The sequence below is a fragment of the Odocoileus virginianus genome, chromosome 26 (genome assembly GCF_023699985.2).
Source record: "Odocoileus virginianus isolate 20LAN1187 ecotype Illinois chromosome 26, Ovbor_1.2, whole genome shotgun sequence".
Lineage (NCBI taxonomy): Eukaryota > Metazoa > Chordata > Mammalia > Artiodactyla > Cervidae > Odocoileus > Odocoileus virginianus.
In genome coordinates this window covers 45,184,559-45,207,929 of record NC_069699.1, presented here as the reverse complement: position 1 = coordinate 45,207,929, position 23,371 = coordinate 45,184,559, and the positions used below count along the sequence as shown (strand labels likewise).

The 23,371-nt window shown below is 54.8% G+C and overlaps 1 protein-coding gene across 9 annotated transcripts in view; it reads right to left on the bottom strand.

Annotated features, from left to right (window-relative positions):
- The window catches only part of POC1A (POC1 centriolar protein A), a 124,528-nt gene that overhangs the window by 51,683 nt on the left and 49,474 nt on the right, over positions 1 to 23,371 (bottom strand). For all 9 annotated transcript variants that reach the window (XR_011483747.1, XR_002310020.2, XR_011483748.1 and 6 more), the window contains 3 exons: positions 19,416 to 19,549; positions 9,499 to 9,567; positions 6,927 to 7,025 (listed from right to left, as the gene is read on the bottom strand). Coding sequence is in view for 6 of the 9 variants with exons in the window: in XM_070455990.1 (XP_070312091.1) it covers positions 6,927 to 7,025; positions 9,499 to 9,567; positions 19,416 to 19,549 (302 nt within the window). In the remaining 3 variants the exon portion in view is untranslated. The remainder of the gene's footprint in view (positions 1 to 6,926; positions 7,026 to 9,498; positions 9,568 to 19,415; positions 19,550 to 23,371) is intronic.

Below are 23,371 nucleotides of genomic sequence, written 5' to 3'. Positions count from 1 at the left end.
GGAGCACTTTCTACGACTTCCACTCAGGTAAAGGCCGGGGGGAACATGCAATCCCAGTGTGGACTGAGGCATCTTGTCTGCGGGCCTCCGTCACCAGAGTCAGCAAAGGCTGCTGCAGCTGCCCCACCCCCCACCCCCACCGGATGGTCTTCTGCAGAGTGAGCCCGCAAAACAGAAAATGCCCGAAGGAGTAATGTAGGCTGGTGGGGAGAAATCAGGATACAGAGACTCCAGATGACCTGCCTGAGGTCAGAGAAGAGACTTGCTATATCCAACCAGGCCTCAGCCTTGGCTAGGAACAGGACACAGAGGCAATACTGCCAGCCAAGCTCTTAAAGGGACTCCAGGAGCCGCAAGTTTCCAGCATCACCCACCTCCCCAGTAGGGCTGCCCAAGAATCTTTCCCCGGCAGCCATCCTAGTAAGAGTGCTGTACTCACCCCAGGAAGCGCCTGACCAGCCAGGTCTCTGGTTGTCCTATATGGTGCCCATCCCATCCCAGGTGATCTGGAGATGCCTCTCAGAAGAGGAACCTTGGGGTCTTAGAGTGGGTGATAACAGGGATGGGCAGTGGGAACTCAACTCTCACCTAGGGTGACAGGCATGCAGACACCAGAGGCCCCGAGGGGAACTGCAGGGGTCGACACAAGCACACACACACAAGAGTGACAAAGGGCTGTATTTCTGAGTCACCAGTCTGTCCCATGCAGGGCTTGGCTATCTGGCCTGGGGGCTGAGGAAGACAGGATGTTTTTGCCCCCTTAAGAAATGGGGAGAATACCTCTTACTTGTTTCCAATTAAGAGTCTCTCAACGTTCCTAACAGAAAAGCTGAGACCTAGGGACACAGGCTACATCTGGGCCTGGGCTGCTCACCAGCAGGTGACCTTAGGGCTCAGGTTTCTCCTCTGTGCAGCACCGGGGGTGGGAAAGAATTATGCCACAGGAGTCACACAGAGATGGCCTATCCACTAAGTCCCAGGAAACATGAAAACAAAGTCCCCACTGTTACCAAGTCTGCCCCCAAAGCCCAGACCCTGCCAGGCCCAACAATGGCCAAACCAGGCAAGAAAGTGCTGGAAGGGTTGGGGAGGGTCTGCTTCCCTGTGTCTTTCACCAGGCTCTCGATGCCCATGTGCCTGGCACCCTCTGACTGCTTGAGGATCAGACGAGATCGGGCACATTCAGGGTGGCATGACCTTAGATAACTGCTTGAGGATCTGTTGCCAAGAGCCCCCTTTAATAGCTTAGAAAATTCTGAGCCAGAATTGGCCTCAAGTAGCGAAAGGAGAGGCTCTTCTCTAAGACATGTAAACTTGGGGTTCACATCTGCTCTAGTTACTCACAATGCCTCGTCTATAGATCCACACTTCTCCTCACTATGAAAAGTGATTGCCAGCTACAAATGTGTGTTCTCATCAAGAGACCCAAGTCTCCCAAGTTCCCGAGCAAGAATGCAAATCTATGAGACAGGTGGAGACGGGCCCCTTCCCTACCTTGATCTGATGACTCCTCAGGCCAGGGCCCTGTGTGAGAACCCAGATCTTGAGCAAACGCCACCCAGGACCCCCAGATCCTCAGCATGGGACAAGATCCAGTGCCAGGGCTCTCTGGACCAGGAATCAGGGCCCAAGAACCCTTAAGTCAAGCCCACTCTGCAAACAGAAAATGTGGGAACTGAAGCAGGGGTACAGGGGGTGTCAGGGGCTCTGTGGACCAGAGTAATTAAGGAGAAGAAATGGACCACCCTGAGTGAAGGCTGAGGCCTTGGACCAGATATCCTTGGCTAACCTGGCCTCCTCTTCCTGGGGACAGAAGAGGAGGGCTGAGGCTCGGAGGGTCCAGGGCACTGTGCCCAAGGAGTTGTGGGGGCGAGGGGGAAAGGAAAGGTGCTTCCTCCCACCTCATAGATTCGCTTTCGCATGTGGAAGCAGAGAGGACTCAGGCTACTCATCAGGATGTATAACTGACACCTGCAAGAGTCTGGAAGCTGCACTAGCCCTCACAGGGACAGCCTGCGGAGCAGAGTCAACCTCGAAGATAACCTGGTCAGAAGCGCCCCACCCCCTGGCCTGCTGTCCCTCACCACAGCAGGGGCAGGGGGCTTGTCTAGCTCTGTCAGACGGAGGAAGGAAAAGGAATATTCTAAAAATAGAAAAAAGGAAAAAAAAATTTTTAAATAATAAAAATAGAGCTTGGTAAGCACTTGCCATGTGCTAGGCACGGTTTCAAGTGCCTGCTTGATGGGTAACACCTCATGCAATCTCACAGAGGAGAAGGAGTCGGCATCTTCCCACCCGAGGTGAGTGGAGAAAAGCCCTTGGCCCTAGACCTCAAGGTTCTTTGAACTGGCAGGCAGTCAGCTCAGAGAACTCAGGAAGTGGTTTTCTAGTTTTACTGAATTACCTAGAATTCGGCCTTCTTAACCTCCCGCCCCACCCAGCACAACCTTCCTTCCTAATTGCACAACAGGCTCTCAGATGTTTGGAGGAGGGCAAGAGTAAGATTGTTATCAGAATAAATGCATCCTTGCTATGAAAAATGATTTTAGGATGCTTCTGTGGTTGAGGCAAAAGTCAGCTATAGTGGCTGGGACTTGGAGAGCAGGTGCCAAATCCAAGGTCAGCCAAGACACAATGGTCAACAGCCTCAGGGACTGAGCAGAAAACACAGGAGGGAGTGAGAACCATGAGAATGAGTGAGAGAGGGTGAGCTGACCAGGGCTGGAGTAGGAAACAGGGCTCAATACAGTCCCCCGGCAATGCCAGCACAAGCCCCTGCCACAGACAGCATGCTGGGACCCTCACAAGCCCCTCTGGAGGCACTCGTCTGCTTGAAACCTTCCAATCTTCCACCATGCAGCACGCCACAGGGCAGAACGTGGCGTTTCCTGCCCATTCTCAGCCCAGGGCACAGGCTGCAGTCCTGCCTCTGTAGGATTCCAAGGAGAGAAAGCTCTTTAGCCACAGTCCCAAGATCCCTCCTCATCACAACTCAGCCAAGAATAGAGGGAAAATGGAACCCATTATTCTCATTCTGAAGGGCTGGGAAATGGCTTTTGCTTTTCAACATGAAATGTGTCTAAAAATAAGCTGTGAATTTCAACCAGAGGTTGAAAATAGCTCCGGCACTGAACAGAGCTCTGTTCACAGTGGGCTCAAGGATGGCCTTCATTCCAAGAGCAAGCACTGAAGCCACAGCCACGGCAGGGGTCCAGGCCAGGGGCTGTCACAGGCTCACAGGGCCGCCCCTGCCATGGTCTGCCCCTCTGGCTTTAGACTGCCAAACTCTAACAGGCATGTGGTCCAGAATTCAAGATCTAGCACCTGGCCCAATGTGCTTCTAACATCCCCAAATGCCCAGGGGTGACTCATGTGGCATTTGAATCTGAGACCCAGAGTGTAAACAGGGCTGGGACGGGGGTGTGGGGGGGGGGGGGGGGAGGCGGACATCAGGATCAAGAGCTCCCTGGCACAGCGGTGGTGCTCAAGGCTCCCTGGGAAGCTAAGCCACCAAATCCTAACCAGGCACTACACCTTAAGAGCCAGGGAAAGCCTGCAGGCAGGAAGGGCAAGAGCACATTTTAAGTGTAGTAAGGAAAATCAAACTGTTAAAGGTCTTTTTCTGTTGTTTACCATCACCCCTGGAGATTCCAAAGTTTGATAAGCCAAACATTTCTACAAAATGGGCTTGTGTTAGAAAGCCAGACTAAGAGAACTGGGCCACAGTTGCTTGGTTGGGGGAGAGCCCAGATCTGGCCTATCAAGCAGGATCAGAGGCTCCAGAGTTAGTGTCATCCCCAAGCTCCTCCCACCCCCACCCACCCCTGCGGCAGAAGCCCCTCTTCTTGACTCACTCCCAAGACAGGAGTTATTGAAGTGATTCTCAACCAGAAGCAGTGCTGCTCCCCAGGACACAGCTGGCAATGTTTGAAGACATTTCTGACTGTCTCAACTAGGGGTGGGGGGTGCTACCGGCAAGCCAGTGAGATGCTCCTAAACATCCTACAATGCACAGACAGCCCCCACAGTGAAGATTCATCTGGCAGCACCAAGGATCGACAGCACCAAGGCAGAGAACCCTCCGTTGCTGGAAGAATGCTATGTGGACAGAGTTAGAGGAGTGGGGACTCCCTGAGGAGCTGAGATACCCTGGTTGGCCACAGAATCAGTCACCAGCACTACCTCGGGGCCTGGGAAGCCCGTGGGCAAGAAAGGAAGACTACACTCATCAGCCCACCTCCCCACCTCAGGGGAAAACCTAGCCACTGAGCTGCACTATACCAACTAGCTCGCCTCAGTTTGGGAAGATGAAAAAATTCTGTGTATGGAGGTGGTGATTGTTGCCCAACAGTATGAATGCACTTAATGCCACTCAACTGTACACTTAAAAATAGGCACAATGGGGGCTTCCCTGGTGGCTCAGTGGTAAAGAATTTGCCTGTCAATGCAAGGAACACAGGTTTGATCCCTAGGTCTGGAAGGTCCCACATGCCCCACAACTACTGAGCCTGGGCTCTAAAGTCCAGGGGCCATAACTACTGAAGCCCGCAGGCCTACAGCCTAAGCTACACAACAAGAGAAGGCACTGCAATGACAAGGCCGCACACTGCAACTACAGAAAGTCCTCCAGAAGCAACAAAGGCCCTATATAGCCATAGAAACGAAGAAATCTTAAAAAAAAAAAAGGCAAAATGGTCCACATGCCACAATGAAGACCAAAGATCCTGCATGCTTAAGATCCAGCACAGCCAAATAAATAAAAATATACTTTTTAAAAATAGGCAAAATGATGAATTTTCTGTTACAAATATAAAACAAAACAAACAACCTCCCCCCACCCCCCAGCTCTCCTCTTTGACCTGGGAGTCCTGAGATCAGAGCCACTCAAGTGTACATTGGTGGTATGCATGTGTGGACGTGGTAAGTCTGGAGGACCTACACGTCAACTCAAGAGTCTCAAAGGGGCCTGTGACAAATGAGCAAAAAAGCCTGAAACAAAGAATGACTTTAGGATTAAAATGTCAAGTCACTTTCTGGGTTAGCGAAGTCACCTACATCAGACGTGGGGTCCTGGAAGCCTGCCTGTGGGGGTGTTCAGGTCCCACTGTGGAAATGGAGGTTTGAGAAAAGTGGGTGTTTTACCTGGACCATGGAGCCGGGGTGTAGACCTTAGATCCCACACCCCTTTCCCGATTTGAGCCCCACAGGGTGTGATGCTCACTGGGCAGAAGGCGTGAAGCTAGTTCGGGAACAAACGTTCCTTCCGAGGCCTCTTAATGGTTCGGCCAGCCAGACCCTACCCTGCCTTGTCCTGCTGGCTTTCCCACCCCACACCCTCCATCCTAGATGACCAGGCCCTGCAACTATGGGCAGCAAGGGTGCCCAACACCCTGTCTCTGGCTCAGACTGAAGGGACATGGGGCAGCTAAGTTACTTTCCCAAAAGCTACCAGAAAAGGAGCATGGGGTTCTCCCCTTGCTGCTGATTACTAACCATTCCCAGGAGAGAGATGGCAGGCCCCTCTCCTGGGATGGGAAAGAGCTTCCAACCAGCCCTCTACCACCTCTACCACCAGCTTCTAGTTTAGTCAGCCCTGCTCAGGGGGACCAGCATGGTGGGCCCCCAGGTCTAGACACTGCGGCAGGCGACTAGGCCCCAGATGTCTCAACTGTGAACGAGAACAGTCACTCAGAGCACTCATCGTGACGAGGTCAGGAACACACAGGGCACTACACGTCAAGGCCTCAACAGGGCGTGGTTCACCATAAATACCCAACAGACGGGAAGCTGTAGGGGAGGTGGGCATGGACCTCAAGGGATCCCAACCCCACAGTCTGGAAAATGCTTTATAGGTGGAAGATGAAATAGCGGCAAGCAGACCACCGGGCAACCCAGCCACCACTCTCCCAACAAAACCAAAAGATGAGAACTGGACGCTCCTTAGCAAATGAGGAGGGAGAACAAAACCTCTGGGCCAAGGGCAACTCTTAGAAGAAAAGCTTTAAACCCCAAACTGGCGTGTTCCTAGAGGGAGTCCCTCTATGTCCTTGAGACATAGGACAGGGCATGGGTGGGGCAGGGCCCTCTGCTGGAGCCAAAGAAAGCCCTGGACTTAGAGGCTTCCTGGTTCTATTCTCGGCCAACCTTGACTCGCTGGGGGCCTTGGGCAAGCCGCTTCCTGTTGTTCAGGCCAGCCTCTGCGTGTGGGAGAGGCCACGCTGCCACTAAGGTCCAGGCAGGAGAGATTTAAGCAGCCTGCACCAGAGCTTACAATCCGCGCGGCTCCACCTCCTTGGTGTCACTGTTTATTTCAGCCAAAGCTAAAAATTACCTTCTTCAAAGAGTGACACCATATCAGCTATCTTTTTTACCCCAAATATTTGTCAAAAAAATATTGTTAACTACTGAGTGTTTTTAATTCAGGAACACTGGGTGCCCTTTTACCAACAAAGGCACTAAAAATGGTTTGTGGTGGAGGAACTTCCCTTCCATGGTTTAAAAAAAAAAGGAAGTGAGAACAGGGTTGGGGCCCTTCCCATTTGTCCTAACTGTGGCTTCAGGCCCTGAACCCTCTAGGAATCTGACACTGCATCCGAGGCTCAGCACCAGAGAGGTCCTTCCTCTCCTCGAGCCTCAACCAGCCAGCGGCCCAAACCACAGGAACAATCCCCCAGCAGACGACGCGGGGCCTAGGCAGCCGGCAGTCTATGCTTGTTAGCGTCCTCACATCTTGTCTGTTCACTCCGGATTTGAAACAAAGCACCACAAGCACCTAAGAAGTTTCTGGTAAATCATGAAATCTTACCCGGGTCTCTTCCCTGGAACCTAAGCCTGCAGCGCCCCCACCGTCCCCGAGCCCAGTGCTGTTGACCATGACCCAGTCCACCAGCCACAGGGCTCAGGATAATGCCTGTCAGGCCACTTACCAGAGTCCCAGAGGAGCTGACCCGCGCGGCCGGGGGCCTCTGCACTCTTAGCACTTCTCCATAATCGACGACGTCAAAGTTACTCTTCCAAACCATCACCTGTCAAGACCAACAAGCATACAGAATCAGGAGGAGAAATACCCCTTACCTGTCCTTCTTCATGGAGAAAATGGGCCCAGAGGCTACCGCCAAAGTTCTGGGCCAGTGGTGAGACTATGGTCCCCATCTGGCACCCCACTCATCTCCAGACCTGCCCCACCTCCCTGGAGAGCCCCAAGAGGATCGGGTGCTCCATCAGGGTGGAGAGTCACCATCACCACTGGGCCCCGCATGGCTGCTCCCTGTGCCTGAGGCATCCCAGGCCCAGGCTCTGTATAGCGAGCATCTCAGGCTAAATGTCTGCCCTAACGCCACCTTCTCAGAGAGGCCTTCTCTGGCCCTCTTGCTAGTTTTGATCATAGCTCTCTATTTCCTTCAAGGCATCAGACTCAGTAGTTGTTTAAATCTCTGTCCGCTTTCCCTTGTTTATCACCTATCTCCCCACTAAAATAGAAGTTATTTACGGTGGCAGCCTGGCCAGCCTCACTGTGAGAAGTGGTTCAGATACAGACTCCAGGCCATACCACTAGGGTTAAGATCCTGGCTACACCCCTTATTACACGGCTCTAGGCAAGAGACTCATCTCTCTGTGCCCTGGTTTCCTCATCTGTGAAATGGGGATGAATGGTAGTCCCCACCTCACAGGGCTGCTATGAAACTCAGACACTGGCCCCAGGGAGAAGTCTGGCCCCAGAGAGAAGTGATTAACACATCCATTCTTCTACTTCCCACTGGAAGGATCTTCATGCCCTGAGGTTCCTCCTACAAAAGCTGGGTAAGAGTGCTCCCTGCTGGAGGGTGTCAGCTGCACTCCTCCAGGACCACTTCCAGGATGGTAGGAATTGTGAATCATGGCCAGTAGTCAACTGAGGCCACAGAAAAACTGCCGGATCCACAAGATGAAAACTCAGCATCCCCTGATGCTTCCCGCATCGGGATGCAGTCATAAGCCTGGTTCTGTGGGAAGCTGCTCACCACCCACAAAGCAGCACTGTTCACCATCCCCAGCTTATGGGGATCCAGGGTCTCTCATTGGTCCCCGTTACAAAAAGAATGTCTGCACTCACCCCCTTGTTTATAGGGGTGTGCACTGCACCACTCTAACTGTTGAATAATCCTGAGCAGAGGAATGGCTATCAGGAATGTGGAGAGAGAATGTCAAATGCCATTCCCAAAAGGCTCTCAGAGCACACAATAAGAAGGCAGCCAGGGAGCTGACAGCGGTGGCTGCCGAAGGAGGGCTCAGGGTGGGGGCCCTACTTCCTACCAGGGTGTCTCTTGTGACTTTATTTATGGTGTGGATTTATTAGTGTCCCTAGTCTTCTAAGCAATGAGCCAGGACTCCACACCCAAGGAAGGCTCAGGAGTCTGCCTTGTCTGGTAAGCACAGGAACTGGTGCTAGTGAGGGAAGACACATGCCATCTCGTAGCCCAGCTGTGCCTCCAACCACCCTCTGCTTTCCTGACAGACTGAACCAAAATCAGCTAGGGCTGGAGCTCACTGGGAGGCCAGCGGGACTGTCCTGGGTGAAGCCATCAGAGCTATCAGGCTGGGGAGCAGCAGGATGAACATTCTGGGCAACCTACCAGGTCACAGTAGCTCAGAGCAGCCACTCTTTCCTCCCCTCCTCAGGGAAGTACGGTTCTCTGGCCAAGCAGCACTACACCAGAACCCGGAGAAAGATTTCCAGTGGGAGGCCTACCAGGTCCCAGAGCCCAGGTACATGGTGACAAGGCAAGACAGGACCTCCTCACACATGTTCTCGCTCTGCAGTCGTGGAGCTGGAAAATGCTGTCCCTCAGACAGCACACGAGCAGGCTGGGGAGCAATGGCCGGCAGACAGTGGAGCGGAGCCTCCAGCCACGTCCTAGCTCAGACTCAGCTTCCTCACCCACAGAATGGCTGAAGAGAAGGCCCATCCCCCGGGGCTGCCCCGAGGACTCAGTGAGGGAGCACACTCTTGCCGTGTTGCCCACATTACCAGGTCCACAGTAAGCATCCAATAATTATTTAATTATTCACCTAGAATCAGGAAAAAGAAGTTCCTAAAAAACTCTGGGGACTTCCCCAGTGGTCTAGTGGTTAAGTATCCACACTTTCAATGCAGGAGGCACTGGAGTGATCCCTGGTCGACAAACTAGATCCCATATGCCTCATGGCCCAAAAAAAGCCAAAACAAAAAGTCTCTATTTTACCTTTCTCATGGCAACACTAACCCAGACTCCTTCCGGCCCACACTGGTTTGAGCATCAGGAGTTCTGAGATGCTGCCATGGGTCGGCGCCTGCAGCATATCTGCTCTGGGGAAGTAGGGCGCCACTCTGAGCACCCCACCCCAAGATCCAGCCTTTAAGGTTGCTGAAAGTGCCCAAGGAAGCTGGTGAAACCCAGCCCATCCATCCCCGGGGCACCTCGGCCCCCTGTCTGTTCTACTCAGTATCCGCTGGGACCCCTCGGACCATTCTTTACTTACTTGCTCATCCGAACCGCCAGAAGCAAAATACTCCCCCGTTCTTGAAAAGGCAACCGTGGTGGCTGGACCCTGTGAGAACAAGCCAAAAAGAACAAACACCTAAGGTCACTCTAGATCCTCAATGCACAGGAAGAGTGACAGTGCACATCATGAGTGACAGTGACAGCAGGACTCAGGGCTGAGCACCTCACCTAGCCCATGTTCTCCCCAACCTTGGGCGGAGGAACTGGCAGGCGCCAATGTATGAGCACGGCCACTGAGGCTCTGCTCCTAGACACCCCTGACAAAGGCCGGGCCAAGCGGTCAAGGGCCAGGATGAGCGAGACAGTCTGTGCTGACAGCCTTGCTAGGCCGACACCACTGTCTTCACTTTCCAAGGAGAAGACAGTGGTCAGAGAGGTGCACTGACTTACCCCAGGCCTAGCACTGGGGCCAGAACTTAGGTCCCTTTGACCAGACCATGCCCTACCTCGTGTCCCTCTAATGGGTACGTCACTTTTCTCATGCTGGGGCCCTGGGAGGAGACCTGACTCTCTGGCTTCTCAGATGCTGAAGGGCCACACAACTGTCCAAAGGATGATGCCAGGCCTATGCCCGGCCACGCCCTGAGGGCCAGTGAGCACATCCAGGCTTGGGGCAGGGGACATGATCTCCCGTAAAGAGCGAGGACTCTTCCTCAAACTCCTGAAACCCACGGCAGAAAGACACACAGCAAGAGTTGGCTAAGTACACCATGACAAACCATCGCTTCCTTTTGGCCAAACTTTAGTGTGGTTCTATCTGGCATTCCCCAAGCAAAGCCAGATAAAGGAGGTTCTCTCCTAGAGGATGATAGTGCAGCCGCTGTCTACGGCCACCTCAGCTCCTCTAGAGCAGCACAGGGAGCAACAGGAACCCCTGCTGCCCATAGGAGGGGCCTCTGTCAGCGGGGCTGACACAGCGGTGTTGTCCACACGCCTATGGACAACAGGAACACTGGGAAGCACTTCCACTCGGTGCCAGAAAGACCAGACAGGTTGTAGGCAGGAAAGGGACCTGAGGTCACGGAGCAAGGGCAGCTTCAGGCTGCCCAGAAGAGAAGGCAGGTTAGACAGAGCTGCAGGAGAATGCACATCTGCCTATGTCTCTGGAATCTACCCACAGTTCCTCTTCCCTGAGCTGCCCATAAAGCTGGGTGATGAAGAAGTAGTACAAGGCTGGCTAACACCAGGTGCTCAGGTTGCCTGGAGCACTTCACTTGCACTGACGCACTTAATCCTCAGACGCGGTCTGTATGTTTACCCTTCTGAAGGGTGACATGTCCAAGAGGGGAGGACAGGGCTGAGGGTCAGGGATGAAGCCTCCAGTCATGTCTCTCACTGCCTTCCTGTGCAGGTGGGGCCCCAGGGGCTGGGGTCACAGAACCCAGGAGTCCTGGGCAGCCATCTATCAGGACAAAGGAGACCCACTCTCCCTGACGGGAAACAATGTCCACTTGCATGGGTGAGAATACAACACCAGGAGCAGAGCACCATGGCTGCAGGTGCAGGGTCTGGGTGCAGGGTGGGAGCAGGTCGTGTATCGCCCAGATAGCCTTCCAGGAGGACAGTCACCACAGGCTGACAGGACTTAAGGGGGGGCAATTTCAGGTGACAAGTTTACTTGAGTGTTAGAAATCTCTTAACTGCCCCATACTTTCAATATTTTAGAGTATACAGCTACACAACATGAATACAAATATAAAACGATAAAACTGTTTTTTCATTTTGAGGAAAAACAAAAAGGAAAGAGAAAAGGCAAGGAAAATAGTACAGAGTGTGTCAAAAAGCCGGGCTCTCTGCTTGCCCAGAGCTCGCTGGGGAAGGGCAGGTTTCTAAGAAGTCACAGCAACTAAGGAACCAAACAAATACTCGTGGGTCAGTCTCCTTTCCTGTTGTCACTCAACACCAGATGCCAGGTTGGGGACAAGATGCTGGAGGCCAAGCAGCAGCAGGACCACTGAAGAATGTGGCCAGCAGCCCAGTCTGGCAGGGGCATCAGGTCCATAGAGCAAGTGCTGGGAGTCCACCAGGCAAGAAGAGCTAGAGCCATCCCCAGGGTCCAGGTCCCAGAAAATGCCAGGGAGGGTGCAAGTGACAAGGGTGCTCTGAGGACCCCTCAGGGTGGAGGCCCACGGTCCTCCCCAACGGTGCCCATTTACCAAGAGGACAGCATGGCTCCTACGCCAGGTCCCTCGGTGTTCCTTCCACAAAGGCTCCTACCCATCCACCCAGGGTGCACAAAACAGTCCAGGGCACTTGAAGCACAGCCCAGAGGACGGCTGTCCCTGGGCTCTGCTGTGGGCCAAAGTCATCATGGACTGCAACGCAGATGCAAAGCTCTCCACTGCTGACGATCCTCACGCCAAGCCTCAGTGGGCCTTTGGGGACCCAGACTACCCAAATCTTTCTTGGTTTTCAGTAAATTCACTTTAGGCTAGAAATTTGCCTCTGACTGCCACTGAGCACGAACCACCTTAGATCTTAGATCCCCAAAGCTTCCACTATGCAGTATTTTCCTGTCTTTCATTTCCCAGTGCCCCGTTTCACTGGGACTCTCTGAAGCCCAGCAGTTATTGAGGAGTGCATTCCAGTTTCCAAACCCTGGGGGCTGGGGAGTCTGTCTCACCCCCGGCAGGGACCCGGTATGATGTGTGTTCTCTGAGACTGTCCTCCCTTCACTCCTGATACATTCATTTACCGGCTCAGGGCAGGCATGTTGCCAAGTTGTTTCTTCCCAGGGCCTCTCGGTGCTTCCTGAGCGGTACTCTGAGCAGCAGCTCTAGCTGGGGCCCCAGCAGTGTGGATCTAACCCGTCCCCCAGTCACTGGGGGTGCCCATCTGGGGGCCAGGTCCACTGGCAGGGATGCTGCATAGGCTCAATCAGCTCCTTCCCCGTTCCCTCCCCAGATCTGGCCAGTTGGAGCCTTTTCTGAGATGATCACTGGGAGCACTGGATGCAGCCAGGTGCCCCACCTCCCTCTCCCCACTGACCTAGCCTCACGTGGCTCTCAAGCTTGGCTGGACTCACACTCAGTCATTTCACCACACATTGCCTCTGCCTGGACAACCTTTAGATCCAAGGGACCCCCACTGGCTGGTTCCTTCACACTCACACAGCAAAGCATTAATAGAGGGGGTGGGGAGGCAAAACAAAGGATGCTGTAGTGTTTAGATCCCACAGCTCTGACGACCCTCACCCCACAGCCCCTACAGCTTGTCCAGACCTCTCCGCTCTCCTCACCTCTTCCAGCCTGAGGCCCTGCACGCCTGAACCCTGGCTACTGTGTCCACAACAGTTATAGTGGCAAAGGCCCAGCCAGGCACCCCCATTACCACTACCCAAGTGTTTTGATGTTTTTCATTGGCTTCCAGCAAACACAATGGAACGTCACTCCACATGCCCCATGTCAGAGACAGAAGTGTGGCCCTCAAACACACACACATGGAGATCAAGGAGGCCTCTGGCATGGGTGCTTGACTCTGACCCCTGTGCTCAGAAAGAGATACCATAACCCAGCCCACCAGACTGTGTCTTCCACAAAACCCCGAAAGAGAGGCTCTGCACGAGCTCACTCAACCTGCTGTGGCCTGGTGGATGTCCCTTTAGGGAGCCCCATGGACAAGGAACAGCCCCCTAGCTCCTAGGCTGCTCCTGACCTTAGCCAAGGACACCTGTTCCCAGCGCTTAACCTGGGCTGCCAGCAGGGAACAGAGGATCAAGCTGAGTTACTGGTAACTTCAGTTGGAGCACATGAACGATTTTCCTCCCTCTTATGTTCCCTCACCTCTTGCAGGAGGGCCCAGCCATCCAAGCCAGATCTAAGCCTCTCAAGCAGCAAAGCGAGTCCCCTAAATTAACCGACTACCTAAGAGCTGCAGGGCGCAAAGAAACGAGGCAGGAGGGGCCTGTTCTGAGAATTTCCTTCCACCTGGGGCAGCCGGGGGGTGGCCCACGTGCACAGGCACTCTGTCCTGCTGCCATGTCTCCCCCTGGAAGGTGGGCCCCCCCTTAATGCCACTTCCCCAGCTCCAGCCCAGGCCCTAGCAAGGCAGAAGCTGCCAGTAGCATCAGCTGACCCATTCTCAGAGCCTGTGATTTCTTAGCAACTGAGCTGAGCCCCTGGCACAGACAGACAGCTGTCCCAGAGTCTGGGGTTCTGGGCCCTGGGTGATGGGTACTTGCCCCACCGAGGGTTGCTGTGGTGTGGGGAACCACGGGCCTGCTGGTCCCTGTGTGGTTTCAACACTCCACAGAGACATGAACTCCAACTGCACAGCCACAAGCACCAGATTTAACTCCCCACCCACGCCCCACCTACCATCCTCTCCCAAATAGCTCTGGGGACGAAAACCAAATGAGCATGGCTGGAGATTATGTTTCGGAAAATACAGAAAAATAAATCTGTATCTCTAGCACACTGTCCCCACGTTTGCCACACAGAACTCGGGGTGGGGGGTGGGGGTGGGGGGAGGCCTTGCTTGGGGCAGTTGGTGGGAAAGCCCTCTCCACTGCTAAGTGAGGAGTGTGGTGGGATGAGGAGGCTCCTGTGAAGTGACAACCCGAATTCTGTACTGGCTCCAGCAAGAAGCAGGGACTCCCTTCCCTCCTGCCTAACTGTCCTGGTCTAGGTGGATCCCCAAGGGCAAGACTTTCCAGAGCCTCAGAGAGGGTACTGTCTTCCTCAGACACCCAGTGCAATCAGATACCAGGCTGTCCTCCAGGGGTGAGGCCCTGGAAGAGACCCAATTAAAGGGCCAGGCAAGTAGACCTAGAGACCAAAACAGCAATAGGCCAAACCACTCAGGTTAGCTGGTAGGACAAGGACTTCTGGGTCAGGGAATCACTGTACCCCACACACTGGGGAATGGATTTTAGGAGCTGTGGACAAAAGTCAAGTCAGAGTGAGAAGACGTTATGGAGCGGATGATAACAACCCTAAGCAAAGGAAGAAGCCAGACAAACCCTACAGAGATTCTGGGGGTGAGCGGGAGGGGAAATGGACATGCCCCATCCCAGACAGAAAAGGACTGATGGCCATGGCCCTGACCCACCCATCACAGGGGTTGTCATCAGAGCCCGCTACCATGTACTCAGTTTCCTAACAAACACTGTCTACCCATGGTGCCAGGACCATGCCCATAACAGAAACTGTAAACTGCCTGTTAAAGAGCTCTCACCTAGGGACTTCCCTGGTGGTCCAGTGGCTAAGACTTGCACTCCCAATACAGGGGGCCTGGATTCCATTCCTGGTCAGGGAACTAGATCCCACATGCCACAACTAAAGATCCCAAGTGTCACAACTAAGACCAACCACAGCAAAATAAACATTTTAGAAAAAAGAGCTCTCACCTAGAACAGCACAGGGTCATTTTCCAAGAGCTGCACAGAAAAGGGACTGACCCCTGTGAGGACCTACTGTATCTGGTGCTGAGCAACACAGACATCCTCTCCCATTATGACAGGTACAGGCATCATTCTTACAGAGGAGGAAAGGCTGGCAAAGGCAAGGTCTTGACCACTGTCAAAGGGTAAGAGATGGTGCCAGAATGGTTTGATCCCAACACCCAAGCCCTTTCCTCCCTTTTGTGGCCCCCCAAAACTCATGCTTTTCTGGCTAAACAAGATGAGAGAGTGTCCAGCATCTTTTCTAAACCAGAAACAGATGGGTATAAGCTGGAAATACTCAGGTGGTTCCTTAGAAAGCTGGGCATCAGACAAGGCTGTGAACTTTCCCCAATAAAATACATCAGACATTTGGCCTCAGTCAAAGCAGCTGGCAAAGGTGACCGGGAGGGCTCCTTTCCACCAGATCACTGAGAGAGAAATCGTCCCAGTGTCCCCAGGGGAGAAGGTGGAGGAAGGAGGGCAGTGCCCCATACACAAGTTGGCAGTGCCTCCCCACTCTGTTCACTCTCCACCTGAATGGCAGACTCACATGGAGGCAGAGGGCTACCCCACCTCTCAGCCCCAAAAGGCTCCTTGAGCCCTGCCCTGGCAAAGGGACTGTCTGCTCAGCTGGAGTTTGCAGATCTGCTGCCCTCAAGCAGCAACAGCAACAGGGCTATTGAAAGGCCAGGGCCCACTTGGGCTGGAGACAGCAATGGGCCTGCCCAGTTCTCGGGCCTATTCCCCAAATCACTTGGGGACACTCACCTCAAAGAAGTCTATCAAGAGCCACACAAGCCCCAGTAGCAGCCAAGGAGCTGTTTCAGGGGTACAGTATGTGTGATGCAGCTCCCATGGGGCAGGAGCCTCGTTCAATCACCAGCTGCACCCTCTGAATGGCCCTTTGTGGCTCAGAATCTCAAAGTCGGGACTGCAGGGGGAAAGTCCCAGAATGCTTTAGGTTTACAACAAACTAGTAACTCATGTCCGCCCCCAGCCCCACAAGTCAGCCGGCCCCTCATGTGCCAATGGAAGTGTGGCCAGTCACACACCAGAGAACCAAACTGCCAGCAGGGTCAGACCCCTGGGGCACCAGCTGCCCTCGGTGCTGCACGCAGGCCTTGCCCAGGAGACCCAGGCCACCTCAGGTGATCATGATTGTAGCTTTGCGCTTGGCACATGGCTGTCCTGGTGGTCCTGTGCCTTCAGGAGACAGCAGATTTCTGGCCTCAACCCAGAGCAAGAGAGCTTCTGCCCAACAGCTGTGCCTCCCCGACCCTTCCTTCTCCACTCTGACCCTTCCTTGCTCTTCCCCCATTAGAGGTGGCTCAGGCCAGTCCCTGCACAGGACACAGAGACGCTTGCTTGGCACACACAGAGCCCCCTCTCTCAGTCAGAGTCAGGTTCACCCCAGCTCCAGCCCCCTGCGGCTGGCTTCTCTCAGCTGGCCTCTGACCCCTGGCCTGCACTGTACCTTCTCACAGGTGTGGAACTGGAGGCCCAAGGGGGTTGCTGCTCTACGGGGCAGAATAACTCAACAGCCCTCCCTCTAAAGCTCCCTTGGGGCTCTGCCTGAGGGCGATCACAAGGAAGTCCTCAAGTCCAAACCAAAACTTCAAGGGGATCCCTCTCCCACTGACCAGAATGCTGTCATCCAATGAGGCTGGAACACTAGAAGCCATAAGGACTGCTGGCCCCCTACACAGACCAGTGATCTATTACTAAAAACAAGAGTGAGACTACAACTCAACTTCTAACAGTCATACGTATGAGGTCAGCGGGTGTGGTGGAAACTGTAGATGTGGTTAATTGTCCCAGGTTCAACAACCCTAAGCCACCTAGACCATTCTCTAGGCCTCAATTCCCCCACCAGGACTCAAAGGTACTTTCAAATCTGCCAACTACTCCATGGGACAGAATTCCTGGGTATCCGGGGCCACTAGGGAGCCACGGGGCTGCTCAGCCACAGGCTTTAGGAAGTGGCCAGTGACAGCTGTGCTGGGTGAGGCCCTCAGTCACCTCCCGGAACAGAATGTAGAAGCTCAAGTCGCCAAAGAGCGCAGCTGCACATCTACCTGGAAGGACAGGGCTGGGGGCACTTCACGAGGGGGTAGCCTCCGACCAGACGCTGCACGGAGCATGCAGGTAGAGCTGCACTCCTCAGCCACGGTACAGGCCCTCTCCCTGGGGCTTGGCCAGGGAGATAACATTCTCCAAAGGGGCAACACAGGTGTCCAAGAACTGATTCCTGGAGTGGAACCACTGTCCCGATAACACGTTATAGACCCTCACAGGTCAGGGGCATTTACAGAGCATACTGGCTCCCAGTGACAACACAGGTCTAACCTCCACACATCTGTCCCCTCGGTGAGAGAAAAGCCACTCCTGCTCCTAGCCCAGATGTCTATCTGCTCTAGGTATTCAGGTTGGCTGGCAGGCTGTTTTTAACAACTGCCCCAATCAAGGCTGCTCAACCACACTATCCTTTCTAAGGAAGGCACCCTTAACTGACTGTGAATCACCCTAAACACAAGACACTAGGGCCTGCAGCACACCAATGCTAAGTGTCTGTACCTGGTAGGGATTTTCAAGGGTCAAAACAGAAACAAATGTGAGCCTCACACTCCGATTCCCACTTTGATCTGAGCAGCACTCTGGGGGAGAAGCCCACTCTGCTTCACCTAACCCTTCAAGTACCACTCAAGACTCAACCTGCCTCTCCTCATTTCCTAATGCATCTCATGCCACCTCAGCTCTGCTGATGGCCCCAGGGAGTCCCCTGCTTGCCAGGCATGAGCCCCAGGGGACGGGACCACCGCATCCATTTCATACCCCTGATGCCCAGCCCAGCGAGCTGGGGAGCAGATGACAAATGGACAGCAAGACGAATAGGGGTGAGCTTGCTTCGCTTTCTTCCCCCTTCCTCTGGGCACTGCAAGCTTGGTGCCCTGAGGAAGAACTGATTCCTGGAGCCATTTCCCATTCTCTACACCCCAAACTACTAGCTGTCCTCAGCCTAGCTCCCACGTTCCAGGTTCAATGGCAGACAGGCACCCACATGACTTATCTTGGCCCCTGTCTTGCTTCTCCGAGAGAACAACATCCACAGGTTCCCCTGTGCGCTGATGCTGGGCCTGAGCTCAGGAATGCCCCTGTAGACGCTGCATTCAAGGCTTTTCAGGCTCAGAGGTGAGTCAGCTGTCTAAAGAACACTCACAAGAAAAAAAGAAAAGAACAGGCTGATCACCTGGTATGCACCTGTCTGCACAGTATTTCCGTGCATTTCTTTTCCTTCTTTCTCATCGGAACACAAAAGGTAGCAGCCTTTACGTGGTTTTCAAATGCCCTCCTGGTTATAAGATCCAAAACTGGTTATGCACGAATCTAAAGTAATCAGACTGCCAAAGGGCTAAGCAAGGTGATTCCCCCACAGGCTGACAACAAGAGCAGCAGTCACCTCAGCCCAGCGGCCACACATGACGCCTAGATGTGTTAACATTAGGGGAACAGGTCCGTGGTTCCTGCACACCAGACATGTCTCTGACAGACAAGGGATCACCATGGCTGATGGCAAGTGGCCTCCACGTCCCAAGGAAGCAGAAGAAAAGGCCTGTGCCCCCACAAGACCCAGCCAAGGCCCTATACACCCCAACTCAAGTGGCAGCGGGATCCAGAGGGCCCTGGGGTAGACACCTCACACCTAGCTGCTGGCCCAAGAGACATGAGCACCCCAGAGCCTCCCTCAGTCCTCAAGAGTGCCCCTATTCTCCATCCTGCCTGCGCCTGCTCACAAACAGAGATGTGGACAAATGGAAATACTATGGTCTCTGTCCCAACAGGAGACACTCTGCTGACCACTCTACTCAGCAGGAGACACTCAGCCACACCCAGGGTGGCTGCGGGGCAAAGCCTTAGGCAACCCACCTCCCACAGCCCACCACCAGGGCCCGTGCCCAGTCACTGCCCACACAGGGAGCCAAGGCACGGATGTGTTGCTAAAAGCGGCTCAGAGAAAAGGCCCCTCTCCTTGATTCAACTCTGGGAATTCCTCAGCAAATGTGTGGGAAGATTTCCCTCCTTCATGCCCACCTCTGCAAGGCACCTGTTGTTTCTGCCTCCAAAGGGCTCCAAGGAGGCTTGATGGCTGTTCATGGAATGGGTCCCAGGGCTCTCCTCAACCACGTCACCAAGGGAGGCTGGAGGTCACTTGGGACAGACTCCATTCAGCCCCTAGAGAAACCCTGCCAACCACGTCCAAACGCCTCCCTCCCCACCCCCATCCAACTGAACCCCTGTGCTCCTTCCTCAGCTGCTGCCCCAGGCCCAGCACTTCTGCAGAGGTCACAGCTCTCATGGGTAGAAAACCTCTTTCTGCACCTCACCCCACTGCCCAGGCTGTGGGGGGATGCAAAACACTCTAACACACCCCCATCAGGCGCCAAGGGAAGGGTCACCTTGAGGCGGCACCTCCACCCCACTCCATGCCACCCCGCCCAGGCTGATGCCCTCACCTGATGGCCGTGGAGTGTGTAGAGCAGCCGGCCCTCCATGAGGTCCAGGATCTTCAGGGTTGAGTCGCTGGAGGCTGTGACCAGGTAGTTCCCCGATGGGTGGAAGGAGAGGGCGTTCACCGCTGCGCTGTGCACTGGGGGAAGGACGGCGGTCAGGTGCAGGCTGGGAGGCCCATGAAGCCAAAAGACAGCATGCGGGACCAAGGCTCCGCAGAGCGCTGGGCCAGGGCAGCAGTCACCCTGAGCTGCTGTGAGGAGCCTCACAAGGACTTTCCAGGAGGGCAGTATGAGTAAAGGACAGGAGGAGACCCACCCAGAGCCCAATGGCAGGCAGTGGGATCAAGCCATCCCTCTGCCTCTCCCTCCTCACCAAGCCATGAAGTTAGAGACGAACAGAGTGCTTGAACATAACCCTCACTCTGTCTCACACGCTGCCACTTCAGGGAAACCAAATGGAAAAGTAAACCCCTGAAATGCCAATACAACACCCCTGCCCTGAGGGAAAGAACGTGAGTGGGGTGGGTGAGAAGACAGCGAAGACAAGCTCTCGGGAGCCAGACAGGCCAGAGTTCTGATCCCAGCCTCCCGACTGGCCCACCCTGACATGCTGAGCTTGCTTCTCCTCCTGTGGGGAGGCTACCAGATGATGCCTAGGAGGCCTGTACAGAGCGAGCCTGATGCCCCCTCCACCACCCCAGGCATCCGACGCTACTCCAGGTCCTGCCACTTAACCCCCTTAACAGCTCAAGCCCCTCCGTGACTCTTCCCTACTACTCTAGCCCAAGCCCCACAATCCACGCTGCTGTCCCTCACACTCCAAGACCTGACCCCCAGCCCTGTCGGCTCCCTAGCTGGGGGACATTCCTACCCCTTGTTCCCCTTGAGCCGGGAAGACCCTTGCTGGCCTCTTCCCCTGACCCTGCAGCTCAATGTTCAGTTACTGCCCCAGGGAAGCCTCCCTAGACCTCGCCATCAGGGCCTTGTTTTGGCCTCCTGAAGCACCATGAGCCTCTTCAAAGCAAGGGTTTTGCATTTATGTGCAGTTATTTCATCCCCACTGGGTCCCCTAGAGACCATGTGCTCCACCTGGCAGGGGCTGTATTGGGTCCTTGACTCCCGGCTCAAGGCCTGACACCTAACGGGTCTCAAAAAGCAGTTGGTGAGTGGGATCCAGACAGGACCCAGACAGGACACACGGGGATGGGCAGTGCGTGGACCAGCTAGCCACATCTCAGCTTCTTAGAGCAGCTGCTGAGGAAGACCTGCTACCTCCATACCCACTACTACTGGCCTGGGGGCAGCAATCAGCAAGACTACAGTAACCATGAACCCACCAAGTCAGAACAGCCATAAATATAAAGGCAAATTCTAAAACCAACCCCTCATCCTGGCACGTAAGCACGCAGGAATCACTGCTGGGCCAATAAACACCCCACCATGAACTAGCCCTCCACAGAGCCGACAGAGGTGCACGGAACCCCTCAAACACCAGCCTGGCCAACATGCAGACGCTGGGGACTGTGGATTCACGTTCCTGAGCACACTTAGGGGAGACAGCCAGGACTTTACATAACACGATATTTAAGTCTGAACACTCTCAGCACCAGAACTCCAAAAGATGGCCTGGAGTGGGGCTGCCGGGATCCCGAGTCAGCTCCTGGAGCCAGAGTCCAGAGCCCCCACAGCCCAACATACTCCTACACCCAGGGTCAAAGGGAAAGGGGCAGCACCCTCAGTGTTTACCAAAAATAGGGGCATGGAGAGCAGAGGAAAAGTCATAGCAACCCCAGCTGAACTGAACAGGCACCAGCCACACACAGTAGCAGGAAGAACATGAATAGCGCATAGAGTATGACCAAGACCCCCACGTGTGGGGGGGAACATCGACATGTGCAGACCCAGAAGTGTGGATTGAAGCTCCTGACACAGAGCAGGACTTCTCTCTGAGGAGGACAGGAATAGGGGGACCTCTAATTGTTCATCTACATACTTCCAGAATGTATTTTTTCAGCATTAGACTATAGTCACTATGATGACACAATTGAGTTAATGTTGAAAACGTGAATCCTTCCTTCACCCTGAAAGAGTGTCAAGTCTGGGGAGCAGGAGACAGGGTCCTGCAGGCACCTCAGGGTGTGCGTGTCTAGGCTGCGAGCCAGTGCCCTGCTCCCGAGGGGCTGCGTTCACCAGAAAGCAGCTTCACACTAGCGGTGAAGTCAGGGGTCTTGGGGTGGGGGGGCGGAGGCAAACACAGCCAGATCCCCTGAGCCCTCAGCCCCAGGGCAGACAGCGTGGAGAGTCAGCTGCGCACCCCCCCCACCTCACCACACCCCCATCTCCTCTTGGGCCTCCTCAAAATGCTGCTCCTGGCACTCCTGCCTCCCTGAGCCCGGAGAAGGGCACACTATTCTTGTTTCTGCAGCCCCTGGCAGCCTGTGCTGGCATGAGTGCCACCCCCGCCCCGACCTGATACAAAGCTGGGAAAGCCAGCAGCAGGATGGGGCAGGGAGGCAAGCTCAGGGAGCACAGGGCTTGTCCAGCACCAGCCAGGTGCAGGGGCAGGGCGCAGCTACCATGCCAGGGCCTCCCACCTGGCCAAGGCCACCCAAGGGAGGGAACTACCCCTCCTCCCTGAGGAAGGGTGCCCGAAGCCTTGCTCCACAGTAAATGGCAGGAGTAGCAAAGGCCTCCCGGCTGGGGTAGAAATACCTGGAACCATTTACTGCAGAAGAGGGCTCAGCCTGGCAAGCCAGGCTTTTGGAGATGTTCCAGACCCCAGAACCAACCCCCCTTCCCCAATCGCTCAGCCGCCTCATCCCCCAGCCCTGTCAGCCTGGGGCAGATTCTCCGGCTCTGCAGAGGGTGGGACTGTGCCAGGGAGGCCTCTTAAAGAGTTAGCCCTGTACGACGGAGGCCCAGCTGCCCCACGAGGGAGTGAGCCTCCTGTCACAAAACCCTGAGCAGTGATGGCCCACAAACAATCCACTTTTCACCAAGCCCGAAGCTGCAGGCCCTCCGCCTGGCTCCACGGCAGACATGAGTGACGGCTGATGGCAGGCTGCCAATCAGGCACAGCTGTGGGCTACACTCCACCCCCCCCCCCCCCCCACCACTACCCCAGAGAAGAGATGCAACTCAGGGTCAGAGATGTACCAGCTCGAGGTCCTACAGGTCACCAGGGTGCCAGGGAGTGGGCCTGAGGTCACTGCAGACCCTGCCCCCAGTACTGGAACAGGTCACAGCTTGTGGCCTAAGGAGACACCTGGCATCCACAACCTGACTGCACAGCTCTTCCTGCTGAACCCTCAGCAAACCTGCCCCCCTGCCCAACGGGCTCCAAACTGGCCAAGGGACCCAGGTGCCCAAGCAGCAGGTCCCTTCCGGGGACAGGCCACACCAGTGCCAAGCCGCACCACATTCCCCACCCCACCAAGGGGCTCGGCACCTACCACCCAGGGTGGTTCTCACAACACAACTGGCATCACGAGTGACACAGAGGCTGTGGGCGTACAAGACCTATGGGTTCACACAGTGAAGGTGTTCTGATACCAGCAGCAAAGGACACTCTAAACACTGCTCTTCAGGAATGCTGTGTGAAGCTGGCTCAGGGAAGGTGGGGGAGAGGCAGTGAGTTGGCCAGATCAGGCGGGACAGTGCCAGGCCTCACGATCAACCCTTTCAGTCTCCAAAACCCAAAAAGGGTGCAGACCTGCCCTGCTGGCTACACAGGAGCTTTAAAACCTTCCATGACCATGTCTGGGGTAGGGCAGGGCATCCAGGGGGTTGCTAAGGACCAGTGTACATAGAAGCTGGAACTCTGAGCTCTAATGGAGCTTCTGGAGAGAGCCAAGTCCTCTCAGAGGCCTTGGGCAAGTAAATGACTGGAATCAACACAGTGTGAGGAATCCGCAGCTTCTTCGCTGTACGACCCAGGCAAGCCTCAAACACCCCATCTG